Below are 22865 nucleotides of genomic sequence, written 5' to 3'. Positions count from 1 at the left end.
ATTTTTTATTTCATATCTTTTCCATTATTTATAATTGGATAGTGTTATTTACTCATACATGAAGTACAGAGGCAATAAACAAGAATATATAACTGAGTGTTCTTATTCAAAATATATTTTAAAGTTCCCTTTACTGTCTCATATTGGCAACAACATCCCACTTTTCTGGAATTCTTGTTTTGTCTTCAGTTTTCCTTCTGTGGTTTTCTAAATCACAAAGCTTCTTGGGAGGCATATAAAGGATTTAAAATTTAGGGAACATAATATATCACACATTCCAGGTAAATCGCACTATGATTTAATTTAAGCATTTCAAGGTTGGGTGACTTGCAGAGAGTAGGTCAGTGGATTGGTTGGTGGTAAGGGAAGAATTTTTAAACAAGCAACAAAAATGGCTAACCATGAAAAAACAGACTGATAAAGTCAGCAATATTAAAGTTAAGAACTTTCATTGAAAAAGACAAGATAAAAATATGACATAAGCCATGAACTGGGAAGGCTACTTACAATACACATAATAGATAACAGATTAGCATCCAGAATAAGAAGGAGAGGAAGCCAGCACAACTGGAAAGGAAAACACTGAAGACAAAACAAGAATTCCAGAAAAGTGGGATGTTGTTGCCAATATGAGACAGAAAATGGGCAAAAGATACAAATAGGTATTTTTTTTTTTAATCTTCATTTTATTGAGATATATTCACATACCACGCAGTCATACAAAACAAATCGTACTTTCGATTGTTTACAGTACCATTACATAGTGGTACATTCATCACCCAAATCAATCCCTGACACCTTCATTAGCACACACACAAAAATAACAAGAATAATAATTAGAGTGAAAAAGAGCAATTGAAGTAAAAAAGAACACTGGGTACCTTTGTCTGTTTGTTTCCTTCCCCTATTTTTCTACTCATCCATCCATAAACTAGACAAAGTGGAGTGTGGTCCTTATGGCTTTCCCAATCCCATTGTCACCCCTCATAAGCTACATTTTTATACAACTGTCTTCGAGATTCATGGGTTCTGGGTTGTAGTTTGATAGTTTCAGGTATCCACCACCAGCTACCCCAATTCTTTAGAACCTAAAAAGGATTGTCTAAAGTGTACATAAGAGTGCCCACCAGAGTGACCTCTCGGCTCCTTTTGGAATCTCTCTGCCACTGAAGCTTATTTCATTTCCCTTCACATCCCCCTTTTGGTCAAGAAGATGTTCTCCGTCCCACGATGCCAGGTCTACATTCCTCCCCGGGAGTCATATTCCATGTTGCCAGGGAGATTCACTCCCCTGGGTGTCTGATCCCACGTCGGGGGGAGGGCAGTGATTTCACCTTTCAAGTTGGCTTAGCTACAGAGACAGGGCCACATCTGAGCAACAAAGAGGCATTCGGGAGGAGGCTCTTAGGCACAACCACAGGGAGGCCTAGCCTCTCCTTTGCAGCAACCGTCTTCCCAAGGGTAAAACCTGTGGTAGAGGGCTCAACCCATCAAACCACCAGTCCCCTATGTCTGTGGTCATGTTAGCAACCATGGAGGTGGGGTAGGCAAATACCCCTGCATTCTCCACAGGCTCCTCAAGGGGGCACTACATCTTTTTTTTGCCTTGTTTTTCTTTTTTTTTTTTTTTTTAACTTTCCCTTCTTTTTTAAATCAACTGTATGAAAAAAAAAAGTTAAAAAGAAAACAAACATACAATAAAAGAACATTTCAAAGAGACCATAACAAGGGAGTAAGAAAAAGACAACTAACCTAAGATAACTGCTTAACTTCCAACATGTTCCTACTTTACCCCAAGAAAGTTACCTAATATAGCAACATTTCTGTGAACTTGCTCCTACTATATCCATCAGAAATTAACAGACCATAGTCATTCCTGGGCATCCCCAGAACGTTAAATAACTTATCTGTTCTTCTTGGATTATTGTTCCCCTTTCCTTAATTGCTCTCTATTGCTAGTTCCCCTACATTCTACATTAAAAACCATTTGTTTTACATTTTTCAAAGTTCACATTAGTGGTAGCATATAATATTTCTCTTTTTGTGCCTGGCTTATTTCGCTCAGCATTATGTCTTCAAGGTTCATCCATGTTGTCATATGTTTCACGAGATCGTTCCTTCTTACTGCCGCGTAGTATTCCATCGTGTGTATATACCACATTTTATTTATCCACTCATCTGTTGAAGGACATTTGGGTTGTTTCCATCTCTTGGCAATTGTGAATAATGCTGCTATGAACATTGGCGTGCAGATACCTGTTCGTGTCACTGCTTTCCGAACTTCCGGGTATACACCGAGAAGTGCAATCGCTGGATCGAATGGTAACTCTATATCTAGTTTTCTAAGGAACTGCCAGACTGACTTCCAGAGTGGCTGAACCATTATACAGTCCCACCAACAATGAATAAGAGTTCCAATTTCTCCACATCCCCTCCAGCATTTGTAGTTTCCTGTTTGTTTAATGGCAGCCATTCTAACCGGTATTAGATGGTATCTAATTGTGGTCTTAGTTTGCATCTCTCTAATAGCTAGTGAAGCTGAACATTTTTTCATGTGTTTCTTGGCCATTTGTATTTCCTCTTCAGAGAACTGTCTTTTCATATCTTTTGCCCATTTTATAATTGGGCCGACTGTACTACTGTCATTGAGTTGTAGGATTTCTTTATATATGCAAGATATCAGTCTTTTGTCAGATACATGGTTTCCAAAAATTTTTTCCCATTGAGTTGGCTGCCTCTTTACCTTTTTGAGAAATTCCTTTGAGGTGCAGAAACTTCTAAGCTTGAGGAGTTCCCATTTATCTATTTTCTCTTTTGTTGCTTGTGCTTTGGGTGTAAAGTCTAGGAAGTGGCCGCCTAATACAAGGTCTTGAAGATGTTTTCCTACATTATCTTCTAGGAGTTTTATGGTACTTTCTTTTATATTGAGATCTTTGGTCCATTTTGAGTTAATTTTTGTGTAGGGGGTGAGGTAGGGGTCCTCTTTCATTCTTTTGGATATGGATATCCAACTCTCCCAGCCCCATTTGTTGAAAAGACCATTATGGCTCAGTTCAGTGACTTTGGGGGCCTTATCAAAGATCAGTCGGCCATAGATCTGAGGGTCTATCTCTGAATTCTCAATTCGATTCCATTGATCTATATGTCTATCTTTGTGCCAGTACCATGCTGTTTTGGCAACTGTGGCTTTATAATAAGCTTCAAAGTCAGGGAGTGTAAGTCCTCCCACTTCATTTTTCTTTTTTAGAGTGTCTTTAGCAATTCGAGGCATCTTCCCTTTCCAAATAAATTTGATAACTAGCTTTTCCAAGTCTGCAAAGTAGGTTGTTGGAATTTTGATTGGGATTGCATTGAATCTGTAGATGAGTTTGGGTAGAATTGACATCTTAATGACATTTAGTCTTCCTATCCATGAACATGGAATATTTTTCCATCTTCTAAGGTCCCCTTCTATTTCTTTTAGTAGAGTTATGTAGTTTTCTTTGTATAGGTCTTTTACATCTTTGGTTAAGTTTATTCCTAGGTACTTGGTTTTTTTAGTTGCTATTGAAAATGGTATCTTTTTCTTGAGTGTCTCTTCAGTTTGTTCATTTCTAGCATATAGAAACATTACTGACTTATGTGCATTAATCTTGTATCCCGCTACTTTGCTAAATTTGTTTATTAGCTCTAGTAGCTGTATAGTCGATTTCTCAGGGTTTTCCAGATATAAGATCATATCATCTGCAAACAATGACAGTTTTACTTCTTCTTTTCCAATTTGGATGCCTTTTATTTCTTTGTCTTGCCGGATTGCCCTGGCTAGCACTTCCAGCACAATGTTGAATAACAGTGGTGACAGCGGGCATCCTTGTCTTGTTCCTGATCTTAGAGGGAAGGCTTTCAGTCTCTCACCATTGAGTACTATGCTGGCTGTGGGTTTTTCATATATGCTCTTTATCATGTTGAGGAAGTTTCCTTCAATTCCTACCTTTTGAAGTGTTTTTATCAAAAATGGATGTTGGATTTTGTCAAATGCTTTTTCAGCATCTATTGAGATGATCAATTGATTTTTCCCTTTTGACTTGTTAATGTGTTGTAATACATTGATTGATTTTCTTATGTTGAACCATCCTTGCATGCCTGGAATGAACCCCACTTGGTCATGGTGTATGATTTTTTTAATGTGTCTTTGGATTCGATTTGCAAGTATTTTGTTGAGGATTTTTGCATCTATATTCATTAGGGAGATTGGCCGGTAGTTTTCCTTTTTTGTAGCATCTTTGCCTGGTTTTGGTATTAGATTGATGTTGGCTTCATAAAATGAGTTAGGTAGTGTTCCATTTTCTTCAATGTTTTGAAAGAGTTTGAGTAGGATTGGTGTCAGTTCTTTCTGGAAAGTTTGGTAGAATTCCCCTGTGAAGCCATCTGGCCCTGGGCATTTATTTGTGGGAAGATTTTTGATGACTGATTGGATCTCTTTGCTTGTGATAGGTTGGTTGAGGTCTTCTATTTCTTGTCTGGTCAGTCTAGGTTGTTCATATGTTTCCAGGAAATTGTCCATTTCCTCTACATTATCCAGTTTGTTGCCATACAGTTGTTCATAGTATCCTCTTATAATTTTTTTAATTTCTTCAGGATCTGCAGTTATGTCACCTTTTTCATTCATTATTTTGTTTATATGGGTCTTCTCTCTTTTTGATTTTGTCAGTCTAGCTAGGGGCCTGTCAAACTTGTTGATCTTCTCAAAGAACCAACTTTTGGTGATATTTATCCTCTCTATTGTTTTTTTGTTCTCTATGTCATTTATTTCTGCTTTAATCCTTGTTATTTCTTTTCTTGTACTTGGTTTAGGATTGGTTTGCTGTTCATTTTCTAGCTTCTTCAGTTGATCCATTAGTTCTTTGGTTTTGGCTCTTTCTTCCTTTTTAATATATGTGTTTAGTGCTATAAATTTCCCCCTTAGCACTGCTTTTGCTGCATCCCATAGGTTTTGGTATGTTGTGTTCTCATTTTCATTCGTCTCTATATATTTAGCAATTTCTCTTGCTATTTCTTCTTTAACCCACTGATTGTTTAGGAGTGTGTTGTTTAAACTCCAGGTATTTGTTAATTTTCTAAGTCTCTGATGGTTATTGACTTCTAATTGTATTCCAATGTGGTCAGAGAATGTGCTTTGAATAATTTCAATCTTTTTAAATTTACTGAGGCTTGTTTTATGTCCCAGCATATGATCTATTCTGGAGAAAGTTCCGTGAGCACTAGAAAAGTATGTGTATCCTGGTGATTTGGGATGTAATGTCCTGTATATGTCTGTTAAATCTAATTCATTTATCAGATTGTTTAGGTTTTCAATTTCCTTTTTGGTCTTCTGTCTGGTTGATCTGTCTCTAGGAGAGAGTGATGTGTTGAAGTCTCCCACAATTATTGTGGAAACATCAATTGCTTCCTTTAGTTTTGCCAGTGTTTCTCTCATGTATTTTGTGGCACTTTGATTGGGTGCATAGACATTTACGATTGTTATTTCTTCTTGCTGAATTGCCCCTTTTATTAGTATGTAGTGGCCTTCTTTGTCTCTCAAAACATCCCTGCATTTGAAGTCTATTTTATCTGAGATTAATATTGCTACACCTGCTTTCTTTTGGCTGTAGCTTGCATGAAATATTTTTTTCCATCCTTTCACTTTCAGTTTCTTTGTGTCCCTGTGTCTAAGATGAGTCTCTTGTATGCAACATATTGATGGTTCATTTTTTTTATCCATTCTGCGAATCTGTATCTTTTAATTGGGGAGTTTAATCCATTTACATTCAACGTTATAACCGTGAAGGCATTTCTTGAATCAGCCATCTTATCCTTTGGTTTATGTTTGTCATATTTTTCCCCTCTGTCTATTAATATCCTTTATTGTACCCATACCGAATCTCTTTAGTACTGAACCTTTCTCCAAGTCTCTCTGTCCTTTCTTTGTTTCTCTGTCTGTAGGGCTCCCTTTAGTATCTCCAGTAGGGCAGGTCTCTTGTTAGCAAATTCTCTCAGCATTTGTTTGTCTGTGAAAAATTTAAGCTCTCCCTCAAATTTGAAGGAGAGCTTTGCTGGATAAAGTATTCTTGGCTGGAAATTTTTCTCACTCAGAATTTTAAATATATCGTGCCACTGCCTTCTCGCCTCCATGGTGGCTGCTGAGTAGTCACTACTTAGTCTTATGCTGTTTCCTTTGTATGTGGTCAATTGGTTTTCTCTTGCTGCTTTCAGAACTTGCTCCTTCTCTTCTGTGTTTGACAGTGTGATCAGTATATGCTCGGAGTGGGTTTATTTGGATTTATTCTATTTGGGGTTCGCTGAGCATTTATGATTTGTGTATTTATGTTGTTTAGAAGATTTGGGAAGTTTTCCCCAACAATTTCTTTGAATACTCTTCCTAGACCTTTACCCTTTTCTTCCCCTTCTGGGACACCAATGAGTCTTATATTCGGACGTTTCATATTATCTATCATATCCCTGAGGTCCGTTTTGATTTTTTCAATTTTTTTCCCCATTCTTTCTTTTATGCTTTAATTTTCCATTCTGTCATCTTCGAGGTCACTGATTCGTTGTTCAACTTCCTCTAGTCTTGTACTATGAGTGTCCAGAATCTTTTTAATTTGGTCAACAGTTTCTTTAATTTCCATAAGATCATCCATTTTTTTATTTAGTCTTGCAATGTCTTCTTTATGCTCTTCTAGGGTCTTCTTGATTTCCTTTGTCTCCCGTACTATGGTCTCATTGTTCATCTTTAGTTCTTTGAGTAGCTGCTCTAGGTGCTGTGTCTCTTCTGAACTTTTGATTTGGGTCCTTGGGCTTGGGTTATCCATATCGTCTGGTTTTTTCATATGCTTTATAATTTTCTGTTGTTTTTGGCCTCGTGGCATTTGCTGAACTTGATAGGGTTCTTTTCGGATTTGTAGACCAATTGAAGTTCTTATCTCTAATTTATCAGATCTACAGCTTCATGGAGTACACTTTCTCTAACTAACCAGCAGGTGGTGTCCACGAGCCACCTGTTCTCCACAAGCCAGTTCTCCCCTGCTTAGCCTTTTTGGTGAGTGGGGGAGTGAGTCTTGTGGGGTCCAATTGGTGTACCAAGCTTGCGTGTGTAGTTGGTGTTGCCTGCCCTGTATATGGGGCGTGTTTCTGGGCAGTCAGGGAGGGGGGGGGTGGCTCTAACAATCAAATCTCCCTGGTGATCCTAGAGTTTTAAAGCTACTGCAATAGTCTAATCCTTCAGTTCAGTCCTGCCACAGTTTGTCTCTGCCACTGACCCACAAGTCCTTGGTATTGGCGTATGGCTCCTGAGACTTGCAAGTGGGCCCCTCTTCCAGGCCGTGCACCCCGGGTCCTCTGTTGAGGGATGACTGTGCTATGTCACAGGTGAGTGCCGTCCCCCCAGGGCAGTTCTGGGCTGCTGGGCTGTGTAGGGAGGCTCCCAGTCTGCTGAAATGATGGCTGAATGGGGCTTTGTTAATTCACACTGCTCTACCTTCCCAACTCTGGGACAATCAGCTGAGGTTGCAGGGAAGGCTAATGTCCACACCCAATTTTGTGGTGTGTGCCTGTTATTTGAAGCACTTCCGTCACACTGGGTTGTCTGGGGCAGCTCTGGGCTATGGGGCTGGCGATGGGCAGGAGTGTTTCCTGTCCACCAGGATGATGGCTGTGAGCGGACACCCCCCTTTTCTTGGGAAGTTGTGGTGTTTAGTGAATTTTCTCAGCCACTGGATTATTGCGTTTTGTCTCAGAGCTCTCCTAGTTCTGCTCTTGACTTGACCTGCCCAAATTGCAAGTCTTTGAAGCTTTCTGTATTGGGCTTCTTAGAGTAATTGTTTTAGAAAAAGAAAAAAGGATTAAAAAAAAAAAAAAAAAAAGGGCCCTCCTCAGAGATCTAATGGGTTATTGAAATGCTAAGAGACAAAGCAACCAGGGCCATTAAGGAAAGGTCCACAGGGCAGAGAGATCAGCTTTTCTTCGGGATTTGCATATGCGCCTCAGGGCCTGAGCTCGGGCCTGAGCTCTGCCCTTCCCCTTTCTATGTTCACCAGAACTCCAAAAATCCTCCGCTTTTATTTTGGAGTTTTTCGTGTTGTTTTTTTTCTATGCCTGTCTCCTCTCTGCTGGGCTGGCTGCTCTCAGATTCTCTGGTGTCTGGTCTCCGTCTATCTATGGTTGGAGTTTGGATCAGCAGAATGAGTTTCCGATAAGGGCTGCCACTGCAGTTCTCCCTTCTCCTTCCCGGAGCTGAAAGCCCCTCCTCCCACGGGACTGAGCCTGGCAGGGAGGGGCGCAGGTCCCCTGGCCGCAAAAACTTACAGATTTCGCTGATCTCAGCAGTTCCACGTTTTCATGAGTGTTGTATGAAGTATGCCCAAAGTCAGATTGCTCTGTGGTGTCCAGTCCACGCAGTTCCTGGCTTTCTACCTACTTTCCTCTTAAAGACTTTTTATTGTCTATCAGGCATATATTGGACACAATTTTTTGTAGAAACAGGTGGGATTGTCCCTTTTCCCATTTCTAGAAAACTAAAGATTTCCCATTTTCTCTTGCTTCTCTGACTGCCTTTTCTTTTCCTTCTTTATGTTCTTAATGTAACTTGGAAACTCCAGGTCCAAATTTCATATCAATAACTTCTCTGAAGAAAGGCTGCTGCATCCTGGGTTCCTCCATCACATGGGAAGGCACATGGCGATGTCTGCTGGTCCTTCTCTCCTGCTTTCTGGTTTCAATGGCTCTCTCTCTCTCAGCTCCTGTGGGTCCTTCTTGCTTCTCTGGGCATTTCTCTCTTTTCACAAATAGGTATTTAATGAAAGAGAAAACACAAATGGAAAACAATTCATAAAAGGATGTCCGATGTCATTAGTAATTTGGGAAATGCAAATTAAGACTACAACATGAGATACCATTCTACCCCCTTGATTAGCAAATTAAGAAATCTGATAGTATAAAGTTGGTGAGGATGTATATAATGTGACTATAATATACACCGCTGGTATATAATTTGTAGCTATCATTTTGGAAAATAATTTGATACCATCTTATGAAATTGAACATTCACATACTCTGTGACACAGCCAATTCTACTCCTAGGTTAGTACCCTAGAGAAGTCCTTAAATATGAATACCAAGAATGTTCATAATAGTGAAACCAACAAAACCAAACAAAAACTAACTAAATAACTGAAATATTCATCAACAAGAAATAAATTGTAGCTCCACAGATCAACATGGATGAATCTTGGAAATGCATTGAATGAAAAAAAAAGCCAATAAATTCTCATTGTTTAAGCCAACCCATTGTATGGTAGTTGCTTTGGCACCTAGAAACTAAAACAGGCTGGATAGAACTTTATTGTGGGGAACTGTCCTTTGCATTGTAGGACGTTTAGCAGCATCCTTGGCCTTTACTCACTAGATGCCAGTAGCAACCCCCAGCAGCTGAGACAACAGTGTCTCCAGATATTGCCAGATGTCCCCTGGGAGCAAAATCGGCCTTGGTTGAGAACCACTCATCTGCATATATATTATGTGTATTTTTGAATGTTTTAAATGTTCCATAATAAAACAAAGTTATAAAGTGATGGGTAGAAGTTTCACCCCGCCTGAGAAATACAACTTAGGAAAGGATTGTTTTAAGAGCTAAGAAAGCCACAGCCTGCTGTAGTGTGGGCCTTTGAAGTGACAGTGCAGAGAAGTGTGAGCTGACAAGTTTCAGAAGGGTTTTGACTAGCAGGTGATATTTCTAGAAGTGATACCAGGTATTAGGAAATCAATGATTTCAGATACACTGGAGGAAATTTTTCTGCAAACTTTCTCAATTAGGAAATTAAGAATCGAGAAATCCAAAGCTTAGTTTAGGCTTTCAGGGCACAGATGTAGAATTTAAAAACAAAACAAAACAAAAAAAACCCACAAAAAAACCAAACTATTATTGATTTTTAAAAAACAGGGCCTTCTGTTTATACAACCCCTTTATTCTAAGGAACCAAAAGAGGGCCACATAATTTATTACATTTTCTACTTAAAGCATTCCTTTGAGGAGTGCAAAGTCTGCAAAGTCACCACACATCTAATTGAGGCCCCGAAATGGCTTGGATATCTCTAGGAACGTTAATGTACTAGGACAATGAGTGCCTGAGACCCCATGCTCGCTGCTATACCCCATGAATCTGAGAGACTCTCCAACTATGTTATTCTACTCAATAGCACTTGTCTGGTTAGTACCCTTGAACTACAGTCCCATTGGACCCCTCATGGGAAAAGTTTTTATTCTCATTTTTAAAATGAAGACACAAAGAGGTTACATGACTGTTCTAGTTTGCTAATGCTGCAGAATGCAACACACCAGAGATGGATTGGCTTTTATAAAAAGGGGGTTTATTTGGCTACATAGTTACAGTCTTAAGGCCATAAAGTGTCCAAGGTAACACATCAGTAATCGGGTACCTTCACTGGAGGATGGCCAATGGCGTCCAGAAAACTTCTGTTAGCTGGGAAGGCATGTGGCTGGCGTCTGCTCCAAAGTTCTGGTTTCAAAATGGCTTTCTCCCAGGACGTTCCTCTCTAGCAAGCTTGCTCCTCTTCAAAACGTCACTCACAGCTGCACTGAGTTCCTTCTCTTTGAGTCAGCTCATTTATATGGCTCCACTGATCAAGGCACACCCTGAATGGGTGGGGCCATGCCTCCATGGAAATATCCCATCAGTTATCATCTACAGTTGGGTGGGGCGCATCTCCATGCAAACAACCTAATCCAAACGTTCCAACTTAATCCCCACTATTATGTCTGCCCCACAAGATTGCATCAAAGAATATGGCTTTTTCTGGGGGACATAATACATTCAAACCAGCACAATGACTTTTCAAGATAACATAATCAAGAGCAATAAATTAGAAAAGGAATTGGCATGAAAATCAGGTCTCCTGAATCTTGATCTTCATACCTTTTCATCAGGTTCTGAACCATGTTAGACATGCGTGAGCATATGCATGCACAGATGTGTGTGTGTATGTGTGTGTATCTGTGGTTTGGAGGTGTGTATGTGTTTCTCTGAGGAAAAGATGCCAAAGAGGAGAAAAGATAAAGGACTGAAGAGAAGACCTAGGAGGAGGGGTGTGGTGAGGGAGCTTGGAATTCAGATGACGCCAAGGGCAAGATCTCTCTGGGTCTCAGTTTCTTTAACTGCAAAAACTTGTCAAATAACTGCAAAATTCCAAAGAGATATGTATTTGAAAGCACTTTATGTTTCTGTATACAGGTGTAAGTGATTATTCTTTTAGGGCTATTATTTAAAAAGTACACCTTTGAAGAAATGGAAAAGCCAATCATCAAATTTATATGGAAGAGTAAGGGGCCCCAAATAGCCAAAAACATCTTTAAAAATAAGAATGAAGTTGGAAGACTCACACTTACTGATTTAAAAATTTGCTACAAAGCTCCAATGGTCAAAAACAGCATGGCACTGTAACAAAGACAGAGTTATAGACCAATGGAATCAAATTGAGAGCTCAGAGATACACCCTCATATCTGTGGCCAATTGATTTTTGACAAGAGTGCCAAGTCCACTCAATTTGGAAGGAATAGTCTCCTCAACAAATGGTGAAAAATAGGCAAAAGAATGAAGGTGGACCCCTACCTCACACCATATACAAAAATTAACTCAAAATAAATCAAAGACTGAAATACAAAAACCAGGACTATAAAACTCCTGGAAGAAAATGTGGGAAGCATCTTCAGGACCTCACATTAGGCAATGGTTTCTTAGATTTTACATCAAAAGCCTGAGCAACAAAAGAAAAAAATAAATCAGTGCAACTTCATCAAAATTAAAAACTTTTGTGCATCAAAGGACTTCATCATGAAAGTAAAATGACAACAATGGGAGAAAATATTTGGAAACCAAGTATCTGATAAGGGTTTAATATCCAGAATTTACAAAGAAATCACACAACTAAACAACAAAAAGACAAACAACCCAATTAAAAAGTGGCAAAATATTTGAATAGAGATGTCTCCAAAGAAGATATATAATGGCCAAAAAGACATGAAAAGATGTTCAACATCTTTAGCTATCAGGGAAATATAAAGCAAATGACAATGAGATACCACTTCACACTGACTAGAATGGCTACTACAAAAAAACCTGAAAATAACAAACGTCGGAAGGGATGTGGAGAAATAGGAACACTCATTCATTGTTGGTGGGAATGTAAAATGGTACAGCCACCATGGAAGACAGTTTGGTGTTTCCTCAGAAAATTAAGTACGTATATAGAATTACATATGATCTGGGAATCCCACTTCTAAGTACATACCCAAAGAATTCAAAGCAGGTTCAAACAGATACTTGCACACCAATATTCACAGCAGCAATTTTCACAATTGCAAAGTGATAGAAGCAACCCAAGTATCCATCAACAGAGGAATAGATAGACAAAAAGTAGTATATCCATATAATGGAACATTATTCAGTTGTGAAAAGGAACAAAGTTCTGATACATGGGACAACATGAATGAACCTTGAAGACATCATGTTGCATGAAATTAGGCGGGCACAAAAGGGCAAATATTGTATGATCTCACTGATATTAAATAATTAGAATAAGCAAATTCATAGAGTCAGAAAATAGAATACAGGGGCTGGGGAGGGTAGAGAATGGGGAGTTAACTCTTAAAGGGTGCAGAGTTTCTGTGTGGGGTGATAGAAAGGTTTTGGTAAGATACAGTGGTGACGGTAACAACACTGTGAATGTAATTAACACCACTGAATTATATATGTGAATGTGGTTAAAAGGGGAAATTTTAGGTGGTATATATGTTACTAGAATAAAAATTAACAACGACAAAAATCCACCATAGGACTTGACAACACAAATAGTGAACCCTAATGTAAACTATAAACTATAGTTAATATCACAATTATAATAATATTCCTTCATCAGTTGTAACCAAGGAACCACACTAATGCAAAATGTTAAAAATGGGGAGAGGCATATGGGAACTCTGTATTTTCTGCATGATATTTCTGTCAATCTGCAAATTCTCTAATTAAAAAAAAAGTAATACAGGTGATAAAGCAACACTTATGGATAGGATGACACATTTTCTTCAATTTCTCAATACTAACTCTTACCATATATCCAGCTCTGAAGAATATTCAGTGGCTCCCAGCAAGGCATCAGGAGGGCGGTACCACAGGGTCACGACTTCCGAAGAGTATGTCTGGCTGGGAATGGACTTAGCCCGAGCAAGACCTGCTCAAAGGAGAAAAGCTCAGAGCCCTTTGTTCTGGGACTTCCTACAGAGCCACTGTGGTGCCTTCTGCCGGGGAGAGTATAACTGATAAACAACCTTTTAAAAACAATATACAAACTATGGGTGTTTTTAATAGAACTAATCAATTGTCCTTTTGTTCCACATCATCAAGTGAATTTCTCAATTTTGGGCCTGCTTTGCAGCTAGATGTGGCCTTCCTGGCAGCTAGGTATGGCCACGTGGCTAAGTTCTTGCCCACGTGAGATGAACATCTAGCATGTTTAAGCCTCTGTAATTTTGGATGTCTGATATAGTACTGGAATCTTTCCCTACTAATAAGGTTGCCCTTCATTTTTGCAGTTCAGGAACTCCAGTTTAGTAGTAAAGGGTGGGAACTGCTAATCTAAATTAGTTAGTTTGGTAAGGCTTTCTTAAGATAAGTCTTTCTCAAGCATTCTTCTGCAAATGAGTTTACTTTTCCATTAGCTGCTTATCTCATGGGATCACATGGTCTATATAGTTGTAAAAGATGTCAACAGATGAGTTCACTGTTGTGAGAAATTGATAAATAAATGTCTGTCAAGGCTTCCATGTTAGGATGAAAGTGGCTATCTCAGAATAAAGTACTATTGCTAAAGTACCACCATTTAACATCTATTAAACAGAGAGAAGTAGTCTCTCAGCTCAGATGGAACTAGTTTTTCAACATTTACTGAGCATTTACTATGATAAATGTAGGGGTATAATGATAAGCAAAAAAGAGACCCAAGCTCTACATTCATAATGTTTACAGTCTAATGGAGGAGAAGAAATCATCACACAAATATATACCATTATAAACTGTGGTAAGTGCTTAAATGGAAAAATACAGTAATACTAGGAGGAAATCTTCATCTCTTTGATGGGAACATAAAGCTCAGGTACCCACATAGTCACATCGATACAGATAGTTAGGCAAGCAGGAACAAGCCTCCTAGAGCCTCTGGCTCCAGCAGGGGTCCACACTGCAGTGTAGAGTTAACCTTGTTATCCTGTCATCCTGGGATGACCTTAACCTGTTTTGACAGAATTTGTATATCTGTTTAGATTTAGGAAAACTTCATAAGTACAGTTCACACTACAGATGTCTATATATAAAAAATGGCTTTGGGATAGTAGGGGTGCCCAGGTTTGGGGTCTCTGATTGGACTAGACTTGATGAAATCCTAAGAAGTTATCAGTCTCCTCCTGTTTCTTCCTCCTGCTCCCTAGATGGTAGTTTGATATTCTCACAAAGCATCTGTTCCCCTGGCCTCCAGTTATCAAAGGCCGGGTCTAGTTGATGCTTTAAATGTGTGCCCACAAAAGCATCACTGTTCACAGCCCAGAAGCAGACATGAGGGATGACTTACCAAAATCAGCCAGTTTGAGCTCTCCCAGGTGACTGATGAGTAAGTTCTGAGGTTTCAGGTCCCTGTGAAGAACATGTTGGTGGTGGATGTACGCCAGGCCCCGCAAAAGTTGAAACATGAAAAGCTGGAAGGAATGAACACCATATCCAAACAGATTTGAGCCACTATGTGTTGATTTCCCCTCTAAATTAAAAACATTCATCAGAAAGAATATAGTAAAAGTGTCTCCTGAGAAACATGAAAAATGAAGATTTTTACATTCACAGGGAAAAAAAGGCACAAGAAAAGTCAACTAAGTAGATCGTGTTCTAAACAAAGGGATTCTAGCTTTTCCTAATGTCTCATTTCTTTGATAGTGAAGGAATTACCTTTCCTTAAAAATCAAAAGTGAAACTTTGAAGTTTCCTTTGGAACACTAGTTATTGATTTAGATGTGAAAGATTAAAAAAAAAAAAAAATTCCCATCAATGAATTTGGCATTTAAGATCAAAGTGACCTGGAAATGATATTCTAAAGTTTACAACTGCTTAAAATTTCCAGGCTCTATGATATGAAACCCTCTAAAAAACAACACAAGGAGACCAGACTGTGAAATATATCCTTCGATGGTATTAGGAAATAAAGAAACCATTATCTTTGCAAGCCTATTTTTAAAGTTTTAAGTTCAAAGTTGAAAACAAGGGAAATACACAGTACAGATTAAGAGGAAAGAAATTAGACCAAAAAAGAAAAAAATATCAAAAGAGGACAAGGAATAAATAGGAAAGAGGAGAAAGAGGGAAAGAAACAGGAAAAGTACATTCTGGGCCCCAATTTAAATATGTTTTATGTGGTTATGAAGCACAGAAACCAGAGAGATTCCCACCAATATAGAAGCTTAAGGAAAAAAAGAATGCTTAATATTCCAAGAGTCTTTTGCTATTTTCCAGTGCCACTGGCAAGTGAGCATTCAAACACCACTGTGAGTGTTTACAAAGGTCTGTGCCAACCAAAAGCATGTTCTGACAGTTTAGGAAAGAGAGAGCCAGCCCCAGCACTCCTGGGAACATAGGCAAAATGGCAGCTGCAGAGCTGTGCAGATAAATCTACTTTTTCCATTGCAGCTTGGAAACTAGGAACTTCTGAGATGCTAGGACCTGTTCTGAGCTAACAGTGGTATGAGGCATTGGAGCCAAGTTCCTGAGTAATGTGGTCTGATATTGAAACGGGACCCCGAGGAGTTATCCTACCACGGCACACCTGTGGCCCAGTATGTTCCCTGTAGGTCTCACGTCAGGTTTGCAAGCCATTTAAAAATGTTTTAAAAAGTTCTCATGACCCGTACTTCAAATGTTCACCGGCTCTATGAATCTTCCCATTGCTTTCTCTCCCAGGTGCTTCAAACACACACACACACACACACACACACGTGTGCATGCACATACACTATTCATTTTACCATTCACCAAACCACAAGGCTACCAGAGCACAAAATTTCTATATTGGCATTTAGACCCTCCACTCAGTTATAAATATAAATGTTCATGGGAAAGGCAATATAACAAATCAACTTAAATTCCAGATACAAGATCAGATACCTTAATATGTGCTTTAAAATGGATTTTTCAATGTGAAAGGACTAAGGAAAGAGGGAGATGGAGACAGATGTCGGACAGAAACAGAAAAAAGAAAGGGAAAAATAATATTTATTGAATGCCTACCACCTTTTATAACCCTCAAAACAACTCTGTGAGGTAGATATGTTTGTCTTCACTTTACAGTTAAGAAAACTAGGGCCCAAGGAAGAGTCAGGGCCAGAACTCTAATTCAGACCTGCCTGATTTCACCACACCAACCTGAGAAACTGTAGGAAAGTCAGAAAATTAAAACATGACAGGAGAGAGAGAGAGTTGGCTGGCTGAGTCAGAGACAGAGAGAGAGCGGGTCAGCCTGAAACATCTTTCATGTCCCGAGTATAGACTGCTATCACTAATTAGTCACACCAACTTCCTGTCTTTTTGCTTCTCAGTCCCCTTCCTCTCTGCCTCCGCATATGTCTACAAGAATTTGTAAAAGGTAAAGCACTGTGGTATTAAGGTATGATATTTTACAGCCAATCTTTTCAAAACTGCAGTCTGTGCTGATTAACCTCACCACCCACTCCCTCTTTAATTCCCTGCTACCTGAATTCTTCCTTCAACCCTGCTATAGCTTCACCAATTGCTCATCATAATACAACCAAATCCAATGGTGTTTCCTCAGTCAACATCAAGCCAGGTCACCAGTGACTTTCCAGAGAGGCTTCCCTTATCCCAGGGGTTGGTCCTGTTTCCAATACAATGAGGCTCTTGGGAACAAAACATCTCCATTGGGCAACTACCCAAAAAACAAAACAAAACAAAACAAAACAAAACACACACAATCAGATCAGTCAGCACCAGCACCAGCTCCTTACAAGGAAGCCTGAGTCCTTTTACCCACCAGGATCTCTGGAACTCATTCTGTTAGAAACCTGAGACTGGCAAACCTCACTATGATCCCCATTCTGTCTTCCTTGGTCACTACTCAAAATATAAGCCTCTCTGATTCACTCTCTCGCCTCTCCCCCACATAAGCTCATCGCCATACTGCTCTGTGCTTCCTCTCATTTAGCCCAGTATCTACTGCTCCTCCCTCTCTCAAACCTTCCCACTGTTCAATTTTCATTCTTTAATCCTGGTTTAAAAACTCCTTACAACCTAACCTCTTCAATTAATTTCCTTCACCTTCTTTCCTTATATAAGACCCTGAGTTCACTGCTTCCTTATAGCATTCTCAAGTGAAATCTAGTTTTTCTTCACTTCTTCATACCTTTGAGTCACTAAAAGGTGGGGTCAGCTGCCTCCTCACTCCCCGAATACCACTTCCAGACCATTACTTCTCACCCTTGAGTAAAAACCCCTGCATCTTGGGCTTTCATGCCTTCCAGCTGCATCTTCCTCTTTTCACTGTCATCTGCTGAACTCCCAATCACTCTTCATCATTCACTGACGACCATGGCACCTGGATTAGAGCTGGTGCCTCCATGATGTCCAACACTGATGCGAACAACTCCAGCCAACCTTCTTAGCTCCGATGATCTTCAGTGCACTCCAGCTACTTACTCCCATGGTCACAAATCGGATTTTGCCATCATATGGAACTGTTTGTCCTCTGAAATGTGAAATTCATGCCACTATAAAGTGGCTTCTGCAATGATCACTTCCTTTAAAACGTTTGTACTATGGTCACCAATGCCTTTTGCTGTGAGATGCAATGGAAGCCTCATTCCTTATTGCAGCATCTGGCCTCATTGGCCATGACTTCCTTCCTGGTGCTCTCTCTCCCCTTGGCACCACAACCTCCTAATTTTTTTCCTACCTCTCTGGCTGTTCTCTTTATAGGTTCCACTTCCTCTGCTGATCTCTAGTATATTTTTGTTCTTTATGGCTCCATCTTTGACCTTCTCTCATCACTCTGTTCTGAGCCATCATGCCCACTTACATTGATTGCTTCAATTAACAATCGTATTCCAAGGATTTCAAAATCGTTATCTCTAACTCAGATCTTTTTCCTGAACTTGAGACCCATATAGTCTGAAGTTCAATTGAACTTCCCCAAATCACCTCAAACTCAGTATGTCCAAAACTTAACTCACCGTACCCTACCAAAATCTATTTTTCCTCCTGTTTCTCTTTCTCAGTGAGCTTCTCTATCTCAGTGAATGGCCTCAACATCCATCTCTTTTTTTTTATTGCCTTTGTTTTTAATATATCTTATTTGATTGTAAATTGTATATTCTAATTTCACAAAATTCCTAAAAATTTAACAATTGGCTCTCAGGAGCCAATATAAAATGGCTCCAGTACAGCACTTCTTGTCTTCTTTTGGATTTAACAGGTTTTTTTTCCCTTTTACTAGTTTTTCTTTTTTTTCCCAACATCCATTTTAATACTCAAAGCCAGAAAAATCATTGCTGACTCTTCCTTCTTCCACCAATTCTTGCTACATAACTGCTTGCATATCTGCCCACTTTCCTTCACCATCACCTCACATTATCATTAGCCTCTCTGTCAATACTGGAACGCTAACACACACCAGCATTTAGGGAATAAGTGAGGAAGAGAAGACTACTACGGGAGTATGGAGGTGTGTAGGAAAAGAACAAGGACAGTATGGAGTCAAGGCCACAGAATGTTTCAGGAGGAAGTATTGCCCTCCTTCCAATCTGTCATCAGAATGAGCTTTATAAAAAGCTAATCTGAATTGTCACCTCCTTGCTTAAAATCATTTAATGACTCCTTATATGAAGGGCATAGTTGGGCCCTTCATGCTCTGACCCTGCTTACCTCTCGAGCCTCATCTCTACCCCAAACTCTGTTATTCTATACTCCAGCTTCAGCTCTTGGAATATACCATGCCCTCTCTGGTTTCCCAGCATTTTCACTGCTCCCTTCACCCTGGGGACCATCATCCCTACTCCCACCTGCTTTGATTGGATAACTTCTTTATTTGTGCCTCCATACACCCCTAATAACTTTGTCTCTTTATAGGGTATCCCTCACAAATCTGCAAGGTCCCTGTATTCAAAAGTTTGCTTTTCAATTGTATTCCTGCTGCTTGTGGTACTCTTAACCATGTTGTCCTTCTTGAAATTGTCCTTTCCTTGACTTCCATGAGAATGTATTTTTCTGTATTTTCTACATTCCTAAATGCTTCCCTTTGTCCTTTGTTATCCAGTTCTTCTTGTCTCACTAAGGCAGAAGTTCTGTTATCAATCCTTTTTTCTTGGAGTATTTGCTCTTTTGGTTATTTACTCTACTCTTAAAAAATAAACTCAATGTGCAGATTACCCTCAAATCTACCATCTCTAGCTCATTCTCCTTCTGAGCACCAAGTTCATTTTTCAGTTGCCTGCCACTCATTTCCCTTTGGATATACCATCTGAATTAGGAGCTCAGCATGCCTAAAATAGAACTCCTCCTCCTGTTCTCCAAACCAGCTTCTCCTATTTCTGTCAATAGAGCTATACTTCTCCTAGTCAGTCAAACTCAAATCCAGCCATGTTTGGCCCCTTCCTTTCCCCAACTCACACCCAGTTAGTTACCAAGTCCTGGCTGACTCTTCTGTGTTACAATTTTCAGGTAGTTTCCTTCTTTTCCATTCTAATTGTCATTACCATAATTAGATACTTACTACATTTTTTTGTTTGTTTTTAAATTTTTTATTAAAGTTTATTTGGGCAACTAATGTTTCATGAATCGGGTAGTGCCAAACTGAAATTGAGCTCTGCCAAAGGAGTGGCAAGGGGTAGCTTATATAGGGCAAATGCAAAACAAGTAAGGAAGTGTTCTAATTGGCTGATGTTAGGTTTCTATTTTAGATAGGGTGGTCTCATTGAGTGCGGAGCAGATATACAATGATTAGTATGGTATGCGTGTCCATTCTGATAAGCTATCTCTAGTGGACCCAAACTGGTTTATTACAGGTGTTGCTTACCTGCAATTCTGTAGGGTATGTTCCATTGTTCCATTGTTCCATTTTCTCAGGAAGGCCCTGAAAGTCGATTGTTTTTAATTCCAGAAAATCCTTTCTTGGCAAGAGGTTCCTCCCACAATGCCCAATGCAGATGGCCATTATACTTTATTTTACATTTACCCTCTTTGGTCATTTTTCCAATAATCTCCTTAGAAACTTATCTAAAACATTCTAGTCACCACCACTGATTTAATTTCTTGTATGATCATCAAGGAATCTCAGTCAGTCATTCTATTCTTTTTTTTTTTTTTTTTTTAATTTCTTGATTGCGATAAGGTTCATTGGATAGCTGTTCAACTACATTTAAGACCCCTGGAGTGGGGTTACTTACTCCATTGGGTGGATTATGGATACTGCCCATTCTCCAAGTCAGGATGTCTCATTTTATTCTTTTATTTTTAGTCTTGGTCCACTAGAGACAGTCCCATTTCTATCCAATTTTCCTTTTGATTAGCTATCTTAAAGGTAACCATCTCTCCTGAGGGTGACAAGGAATTTGAACAGAATCTTGAAGCAGTTTGTACAACAAGAAATAAAAACATACAGACAAACACAATTAAAAGATATATCCAAAGCATACTAATTGTCCCCATATTTCTTAAAACAAGAACCCAGGTCAGAAAATAGGTCTGCACATTGGAATGTTTGAGCCTGACTGATTTCATGAAACAACTTAATGTGGTTCTCCAAAACATTTGGGTTATTTATTGCTGTGCCAGACTTATAAGTATAAAAGTAACATTGTTCATGAGCAGTCAGGGTATCCAGAACCCATCTGCGTTTCAAGAACACTGATGCTAAGCTGTCAGCTTCAGCCTGGAGGACTTAAAGAGCATTGTGGGTGGTTTTAAAGCTGTTTCACAAACTTAAGCATATTTATAACTGCTTGCTCCAGACCATATGTTCCTAGGGAAGGTATGACGAAGCACATGGAAGAGTGGAACCCTATATTACAGTAGGTAAAGGGATTGGGGGCATTACCTTGCCTTTGTCAGTTTGAGGCCCGGTGGACAAAAAAGCCTAAGTAAACTATCTGACTGGCATTGGGGGTAGACAATATATGCAAGATCACAGTATCCAGTCCAATTAACAAGTAGGTAACAAAATCATGCAGCTACTTTCAGTTTACAAAGGGGAAAGAACATAGCACAGTCAATGAACAGGAGCAGAATCTGATAACCCACGGGAGCATGCTATAGTTTTCTATTAAAGCACAAAATTTATCTCCACAATCACCCTCCTTTTGATCAAAGATCTCTCCAAGAAAGATTATTCTTGATCATAAAATAAGGCTGGTTTCATTAGATTTGGCCTAATTATTTACATAGGTGCAGCAACAATGGTGATTTACCATATAGGCTTTTTATGTTTACATTGCTGGAAGTTTTCATAAGAAACCTCCGATGGGACTTATAAAACCCTCCTGAGGCTAGGAAGCCAAGCCAAGAACTCAACACCAGATTTCACCTGCAGTACCTATAGATTTGGATGAATTCCTCTTTCATGAAGTCCCCCAAATATCATATTGTTCCTATACCTGCCAGAAAGTGACTTTCCTTGCTGATCTGTAAGATTGGGAACCTGGAGCCAGGTACCAGACAGGTTTTTCCAAGAGAATTTTGTAAGCATTGGTTCCATAAAGTCAATTTTAGTTTCTCAAAAGTGTCAGTCATGCCCGATTAAAGGAGCATCATTCTCAAACATGACATTCCAGTCAAAGCCTTGGTTATATAACCAGCGTTTCCAATTATGTCCTGTTAAAAGGAGGACAGATACTTATTGAACCTGTGCAAATAATTAGATTACCATAAAAATAAGAATATTGAGTAAGAGTTTCCAATTTCTGGAGGGATCAAGCAAGAAGAAAAATATAAATGTTTTATGAAATAGCTTAAGGGAAAAGAGTGTGGGATGTCTATATCCAGAAAACAGAATATTAAAACATCAGAAATAATCCAAACAAAACGGAAAATCATTCTTTATCTGTTCATTCAGCCCTAAGTAATTAATTCTTGTTCTGTTGGATCCTGGGTTAACAATTTCACGAACCCCTTGGTTTCTCCATTACAATTCTGGAATCTTGTTTACATCCAGTGGTATCCCCTCAAAGTTATTTAAGCATTGTCATTAGAAGCCTGTGACTCAGAGTACCTGGCGTAGTCCTTTCCATAGGTCCTTGAGACAGTCCTTTTTGTTGAAGACAAAGCACTCCAGCCTGTAGCTGATTGTAAGTGTTTTCAGGGAAGCATCAGAATGAAAACTATCGGAGGCCACCCCTAGACCCAGTTCAGTTTAATAAGACACCCATTTTCTATGTGCTCAGTGCTTTCTTTCCCTTCCTAAGGGTGGATGTCTTACCTGAGGCCTCATCTGGACCCAGTACGTCCAGTTTTAATGTGCCCAGATAAACTTAGGAGGGCTCAACACACGCCATGGAGCTCAGATCCAAGAGGGACTTCCCCACAACTTCCACGTGCAGCAAGAAAGTACTGCGCACATAATGGCTCCCTGGTTACCTACCTTTGCCTTGTTACTCATTACTCTCAGAGGCTGCCAGGGGTTCCCTTGGATCCTGCTTCTGGCACCAGATTTTACCAGGATAAATTGAAGCATTTAAAAAATTTTATCAAAGTTTATTTGGCAACAAACGATTTGCAGACTGGGCAGCACCAAACTG

The 22865-nt window shown here is 39.4% G+C and overlaps 1 protein-coding gene across 1 annotated transcript in view; it reads right to left on the bottom strand.

Moving 5' to 3' along the window:
* CDK15 (cyclin dependent kinase 15) overlaps positions 1–22865 on the bottom strand; it is a 93270-nt gene that overhangs the window by 46821 nt on the left and 23584 nt on the right. The window contains exons 7-8 of the mRNA XM_037849684.1: positions 14654–14777; positions 13141–13261 (exon numbers count right to left, since the gene is read on the bottom strand). Of these exons, the coding sequence (XP_037705612.1) occupies positions 13141–13261; positions 14654–14777 (245 nt within the window). The remainder of the gene's footprint in view (positions 1–13140; positions 13262–14653; positions 14778–22865) is intronic.

The sequence above is a fragment of the Choloepus didactylus genome, chromosome 9 (assembly GCF_015220235.1).
Source record: "Choloepus didactylus isolate mChoDid1 chromosome 9, mChoDid1.pri, whole genome shotgun sequence".
Taxonomy (NCBI): domain Eukaryota; kingdom Metazoa; phylum Chordata; class Mammalia; order Pilosa; family Megalonychidae; genus Choloepus; species Choloepus didactylus.
Note: the sequence above shows the minus strand (reverse complement) of the source record. Positions and strands in the feature narration are given on the sequence as shown.